We start from the raw sequence: 7,720 nt of genomic DNA on the forward strand, positions 1-7,720 counted from the left end.
GACCTACTTGCCTGAGTCTTGTATTCCTTTTTCTGTCTTGGACTCCCCAGCTTTCATCCTTCACTACTGTCTTGATCTTGACTCTGCTGTTGAACCGTTGACTTGTACCTCTAGCTCTGCCCTGCCTTGCTCCTGTTTTGCCTCTGCCTTGGACCCTCCTGCTCTGCTTCCTGCCTCATTCCTGCCTTGCCTCTACCTTGAACCGCAGTACCTTATTCCTGCTTAGCCTACACCATATATTGAATTCCCTGGCCTGGCTTTGACCATCAATCTCTGACACTCAGTATTGTGACCCTTGGCTTTGGTTTCTGAATTTCAGGTATTGTTGACCCCTAGCTTTTGAACCATGACCCCTCATGTCTGGGTCATATGTGTGATGCATCTGGCCTTGGCTTTTGTCAAAGGTAAAATCTTGGACTATATGGACTACGGGTGTCAGCCAGTATGACGTTCCAATGTTACCTATGGTAATCCACAGAAAATCTTTTCCTACAAAGCTCCAAACATCACTCAGACCAAACCAATTGACTTCCTCTCTCTTTTGTTCTTCATATTCTTCAAGCTAGCATCCATACATTCCTCGGCACCCTTAAACAGCTAGCATTTATGCTAGCACTAAGGACTTGGTTTTCAAAAGTGTATACATGCTAACTTTTGCATATATATGTGCATAATTGTGAATGAAGTTGATAGCTTCAAATCAAAATTAGATGCATCAATTCATGTCCATCTTTGCAAATCAAAAGATTAATTATTTTCTTATACATTTTCTATATAGATTTAGGATCACAGTTTATTTTAGAAATACTTTATAATTATTTTTTTTAATTATTTTTAAATGTTATAAAAGGAGACTGATATTCAGCACCAAAGGAGCATACCGGAAAGGTTACTCCTTAGTCTCCATTTCTCCAGTTTTTACTTAATGACCCCATAAAAATGAATTATTTCAATTAAAAAACCTAAAACTAAAATGTGGCTTCAGTGAATGCACTGATGGAAATGAGTAATGAATTTAAAACAGAGTCATCAGTTGATAGGATTTATGATATCATACATGGTCAACAGTTTATGACTGGTAGTTTATTGCTCAGGTACATAAGGGAAATTAGCTAGAATTCTGATTCTAGGCCTTAAATCATCAATTTCATTTTATTTAAAATGCATTGAAAATTTTAACATAATTTTGTGAAAACCTGTCATCAAATTTATAGGAATTTTTACTCTGACTATGCATGCAATGGAAATTCTGGTTGTGCATGAAGGGGAAAAATGTCATCTATCTTTGTAAACTGGAATGTTTTCTCAACAGCCTCCCTAACTTTTGTTAAAGCTTAACTAGCATGGCTAAGAGGCTCAAGAATAAACTTTTGTGCAGCCAACAAAAAGTATTTTGCTATTAGGGCTCCTTAGCTAACTGTAGAGTTATCCGAACTGAAGCACGCTGATGATAGAAGGCTTGTAACCTGGCACATAATCATTCCTACCCCACCTTTCCCCAGAAACCACCTGCTTTGCTCACTCATCAAAGGACAAGGACCTAAGCAAATTCACTTGATGTTACTGGGTCTCTGGTCTTTCCACTCATCTCCCTCAACAGAATGATGGGTAGGGTAACAGAGCTCAGGTGACTACATGCTCAAGTCCAGATCAGTTTGGGGGGCTGTTGGGTGCCCCTCTCAGGAGCTGCATTTGGAAGGACTGTAAACAGTCACATCAGTAACAGCTGCTTTAGCATCCAATTGAGTTTGATAGCTTCTGCTAGAAGATGCAGATTGCAGCTGTACCATAGCCCTCTATGAAACAAGGGAAGGGAAAAGGCAAAAGGTGGAAGCTGTCAGAGTATAATTTAGCTGCAATCCAATGCAAGGATTTTTGAGAGACCCAAAGTTAGCATCTCTCTGGTCCCATGTAGTCCCAATCTACTTATGTCTGCCTGATGCAAAGTATTCATAATGTTCATTCCTTGCAGAGGCTGTTATGATAAGTATTATAAAAGTCAAGGGGCAATATTTGTTCTTGTTGATGTCTGTGAGAGTTTGCCACCAACATCAGCATTAGTATTATAGGGCCAAGGCGATTCAAGGCTCTTCTGGCCTTCATTGTAACAGCAATAATAATGTTATAATTAAAGTATAATGTTTGCAAAACAACCAGAAATCTTTGGACACTTTAACAAAAATGTAAAGCAAAACACATTTGGGCCAGGTACAGACATTACACTTTTAGCAGTATAAGTGATTGGAAACTGGTCTACAACTCTAACAGAACAGAAGTTTGACACACAGACTAGTTTAAAAATGGCTGTGCCCAGTCTAAGATGCGGGGGGTGCTCCGCCCCCACCAAAGGGCGAATGCGTGTTCTGTTCGCTACTGATCTGAACTACTCCACTTAGAAAACCCGTGTAACTTAGATCAATTCTGCCCCAGGCTTTTTGAATGTCTGTACCTAGCCTAGGAGACCAGGCCACATGTCACATAGTACTGCCAAAGCAGGAGCTGAGCATACACCCTTGCAGTCGTTTTCTGTCAAGCCATAGCATGAACCAGACAAATATTAAACTTGCAGGAAGGGGAAATTAAACAGCTTTTGACTACGTTAACTCTAGCAGTCTCTAAAGCAACGTGGAATGCTTAAGAAAAATAGACTATTTTTATAAGTTTACTCTCCTGTTTTTACACATACTTATGTTTTCTAAGGAAGAAGTTGCTCCAATCCTGTTACATGCAAAATTGACTACTATTAGAGAAAAAGAGAAATGGAAAATGCAACTAGAGCTTTGAACCTGTAGAGATGTATATGCTTATATGCTTGCCTTAACTTACTGAAATGAATACAACTATTTTTATGCTTTAAATTAATCCTCATATAAATTTATGTAGAGCATACAAAAGCACCACTATTTCAACAATGAAAACAAGATTTAAAGCTAAAGGCAGCGTGTCTCAAAGTATAGATACTTTATCTATAGTATCTATACTTCTGTTAAAGGCAGCCTGTCTCAAAGTATAGATACTTCTGTAAAATACAGACTCTGAAATTCCTGATATCTTTCAATCGGATTTTTTTTTTTTCTGGGAGACATGATACTTTTGTTATTTATTTGCATTAAGTAAAATTCAAATATGAAATATGTGAAGCAGAGTATGTTCAGAAAATCAGCATTGCTAGCTGCACTGCACCAAGCAGAGAGGTGCATATATATCAAGCTCTAATAGTCCTCATATAATTACAGACATATTCCAGATATACTTAAGATGGATAGGTCTAGGCTGCATTTAAAAAAAAAAAAAGCCTATCTTAATTGACAGAGTGCGAGCAGGAGCAGGATATTTGTTGACAATAGGGATTACAGACTTTACAAATAATTTTTAATTAACTGTATTTGTTTTGCTTATCTGATCAAGCCAGAGAATTTGCCTATCAACCAGAGACAAGAAATGGTTCTTACCGGGCATATTCTTGCAATCATTGAATGAATCTGCTTGGTGCTGCCACTGTTGTCTGTGAGTCTCTCTTTGAAGAAGAAGTATACTTTGGCATCATTGGGGTCAGTCCCATCTGGGATAAGATGAGCATCCACAAAAATAGGCTCTAAAAGGAGATGGATACAGACCAAACAACACATGTCTATATAAGCAGCCAATATTAAACCCTTGACATACTGATCTCTTCATATAGAAAGTATCTGCTGCTGTTGCCAAATAGTCTAGTTTTAATTCTAGAGCCTGGTGTTACATGTGTGTAAATGTAAGCATTAAGGTAAGCAGTCGGTGTGCTAGAGGCAATGCCTTTTATTAGACCAACTAGAGTTGCAAATTTCCTTGCCCAGGAGACCCTTCCCATCACTAATTCTCCTGTGAAATATGTAACATGGTAACAAGAAAGAAGCATAATTCAACATCCTGCTTACCATCAGACACCTCTGAGGTAAGTAGTCTGCTCCAAATTTTATCCAAGCCTAATTTGCACTAAATGAATTTTTCCAACTAAGAGAAATTACACCCCACTCGAGCTCTCCCATACAACATGAATTTTCATTTCTACCTGTGATAATTTTTACAACCTTTGCATTCTCCTATGCTTGAGGAAGGGCACATGTATTTTTTTTAATTTTTATTGATTATTATTATTATTATATTTATTTATTTATTTGCAACTGTTGAGTCTAATAAAAGATGTTGCCTCTAGCACACTGATTGCTTGTAACTTTAGACCAACACAGCTACAACCTTTATTCCTGAAGCATTATGGTAGGTGTTTCCAGGGGGGCAGCTTTCTATTGTTTCTATAGGCACTGATTCTACATATTTGTGCTAGGTTTAAAAAAAAGCTAGTCTGACGCAGGAATATTGGTGATAGTTTATTAAAGGGATCAAAAACCTTTGAGAGTAGAAAGAGGGAAAAATCAGTGAGTTCCTATTGAGTATTGTAGAGTATCCTTTGAGGCAAAAATTGAAAAGAACATGAACAAACTACTTTTAAAATCTAAAAAGGGAAAGATAGTTGTAGCACCACTGAAAACTGAAGCAGGGGAATCCTTTAGGACATGAGGATGCCTGAATAGCAAGGACTCCTCAAAGATGCTCACATTAGGAGAAAACAAACATATGGAAATAAATTAGACCATATACTGTGAGTAAAAATAAGCTAAAGAACAAAAATAATCACTAATTTTTCCACATACAATTTTTCCTTTTAAAGAATTATAAACAAGCAATTTGATGTTGTATAAAAACAATTCAAAATACTGGCCTCACCAAAGGTGTTCTTACTGATATTCTAGTCTGAAATTTATATTATGATATAAAAACAAATTAATATTTTTTCACTGTAGACCACCTTTTGACAGCCAGAGTCAGTGTTGGAGCATGTCGTGCACTTGGTTGCATTTGGCAGTTTTTCTTACTAAAATCTAATGAATAGCATTGAAGACCTCAGATAACTTATTCTCTAGTGTGAAGACATGTACCTCCTAATAATGATGCCAGATACTTGATATCAAATGAAGACCACTTCTGATTTTTTTAAAAGGTCACATTTTACTTTGGGGGATATTTTTTTCTATATTCATTCCATTCTTGAATTGAATGTCATGAGTCTAGCTCAGAAGGAACATGAAAATGAACTGTATCTGTCACACACTGTTCCCAGCCTCTGCATTATATAGGTTTTCCAGCAATTAGGTTTTTTCAAGCAAGTCACTTCAGGGAATATAAATGAATAAAAGAAAAAAAAATCAAACTTTTTAAAAATAGAGTCTTTCTCTTTGGGTATATACACTTTATTCTGAGGAAAAAAGTAGAGTTTGATATCTAGAATGTGACCTGGATTAAAGGAATTGCTATGTTAAAACGTACCTTGTGAATTAAACTAAGTTTAAAAAGAAGAGATGTATTACCTTCAGTGTGCCTGAACGGGCTTGGCAACAATAAATGCAAATCTTTTTTTCCAACCAAAAGCCTTATTTGGTACATTCCTAGGTTAGACATATGCCATTACACAGAGGACCAGAATAAAAACTGTATCTCAGCTAAAGTCCCACCATGGCCTCAGAATCTTGCATAATGGACAGATCGCGAGAAGAAACCATTCCCAGTGAGGTCAACAGGAGTCTTTCCATTGACTTCAGTGGAGGCAGGAGCCACACTAGGACAATAGCATAGTTAACAACCAATCAAAATTTACTGCAGTTGATAATTTACTATAAATATTTAAGACAATAAGTATTAAAAGTGAAGAAGAGATTTCCTTAGGAGATAGCTTGTCCTACATCTATATATAACAGGGTTTTTTGCACTGTCCTTTGTAGATATCATAACGTCTAGTGCTGAAGACAAGATTTCACATGGGTGACATGTTTTACTTTTATCATGTACAAAGGCCATGGTCTTTGATGTGTTTTTATTCCTGTTTTTTCCTCATGGTTTCACTTAGTAGATTAACATGGCAAGGTAGATAATAGAACGGTTTTAAAAATACATCAGACTTTCTATTCAATACATATCAAAAGCTTTGTGAAACAATCATCTTACCACTGAGCCACTTGGAATTGTGCTGGTCGGTGCGCACGGCATTCCGCTTGGTTAAACTGCGAAAAATAGCAGCATCCGTCCCCATGAAATCAATGTACATTCCTGAAAACAGCTCTTCATCTATAGAGAGTGGAAAAGGAAAAGAAAAAAAACAATGCAATGCATCTTTATTGGCGTTAGGGAAGTCCACATTTAGCTACGCATTTACTTTTTTTTATAGTCTGATGGTTCTTTCTTTGCATAGTAGTCTGTACACATAAATATTGGGTAGGAGGGAGAGGAGTTTCCTCTGACTCATGAAGTTACAGTCTAACCCAAAAAGGGAGCATCAGATGTTGCTCAAGAATTTTTGGGAACCACATAATTAAATACAGCAGTGTAACCGCATGTGTGGTGACCCTTTTGTTTAAAATACAGCTTGGTGATTCAACTGAGCTAAGTAGCAATGCACAGACAGTATAAGAGAATGCACCGGCAGTATCAAAGGGATTCAAATTAAATATTTTTTTGTTTAAAAAATACTTGGAAAAACCGTTAGTGTAATGAAATTAGCAAAAAAATATTGGGCTAAGTTTACTGCTGGTATAACTGGCAAAGGAACAACTGATATCAATCGAATTGTGTAGTTTATACCAACAGAGAATTTGTTCCCCCCCTTTTAAGGTCACCTACTGTCCTAAGCAGACTGCAGTGTTGAAGACCCTGCCACAGGGAACTGTGTAGTAACTAATACTCTGTGTTGAAGAACCTGCCACAGGGAACTGTGTAGTAACTAATACATCACATTATACATGAGTCAAAGTTCATATCAGTGTTTTGTGAATCGAATTAAGCATGCAAGTCTCATTTACATGAATAAGATATTCCTTCAATTCCCAATGCAGGACTGAAAATGCAGCCCACATGTCCGAGTTTATGTGTATGATATTGTAATTTCTCCTATTCATGAACAACAAAACAGCTTCCACTAGCTAACAGCAATGTACCCTCAGCGCACAACCAGTAGCTAAAATTATTTTGAACTCTCTCAGTGGGAGAAATGGCTGAATGAACTCCAGTACAGCTGTGTCCTCTGACTGATGGGTTTTTTTCTTCTGAATCTCTGAACTGCTTGGAGAATGTGGTCATGCTGGAAAGAGTCACATTTTAAAGTTCTTGGGATATTTTTTTAACATGCTTTTCCCCCTCTTCTTGTGCAATATAAAAAAAGACAAGTCAATCTGAGAGTGTGAAATCTCAGGAATTTTTTGTTTTTCTATTGCTTGCTAGGTCATGAACTGAACCCCTACTGATTAGCCAGGAGGTACAGCAGGCATTGTATGACTCTCACCTCCCTCAGCAAGAAAGGGCAGAGTGCAAGAGAAACCATTGTATAGGAACAAGGAATGCAAAGAGGCATTTCCATAAAGTGATCCGTGAAAATATTTGTATAATATTGCATAATACATGTATGTTTATATATCTCTGTGTGTGTGTGCGTAATGCTGTTAGAAGAAGAGCAACTCAACTCAGATTTCTATATCAACACAAGTACCCTCAAATCCACCTTATGTCTTCTTCTGTACATAGATTGACTATGGCTCTCACAGATGACTCATGTTCCTTTCCTTAAGAAAAAAAAAGAATAGGGTATGCAATTCTAATCCTATTGCATACCAGCTTTATTAGTTATGTCTTAGGCATT

The 7,720-nt window shown here is 37.0% G+C and overlaps 1 protein-coding gene across 1 annotated transcript in view; it reads right to left on the reverse strand.

The window, feature by feature from the left end:
- The window catches only part of SEMA3C (semaphorin 3C), a 182,707-nt gene that overhangs the window by 56,195 nt on the left and 118,792 nt on the right, over positions 1-7,720 (reverse strand). The window contains exons 7-8 of the mRNA XM_006026627.3: positions 6,037-6,156; positions 3,453-3,595 (exon numbers count right to left, since the gene is read on the reverse strand). Of these exons, the coding sequence (XP_006026689.1) occupies positions 3,453-3,595; positions 6,037-6,156 (263 nt within the window). The remainder of the gene's footprint in view (positions 1-3,452; positions 3,596-6,036; positions 6,157-7,720) is intronic.

The sequence above is a fragment of the Alligator sinensis genome, unplaced genomic scaffold (assembly GCF_000455745.1).
Source record: "Alligator sinensis unplaced genomic scaffold, ASM45574v1 scaffold481_1, whole genome shotgun sequence".
Lineage (NCBI taxonomy): Eukaryota > Metazoa > Chordata > Crocodylia > Alligatoridae > Alligator > Alligator sinensis.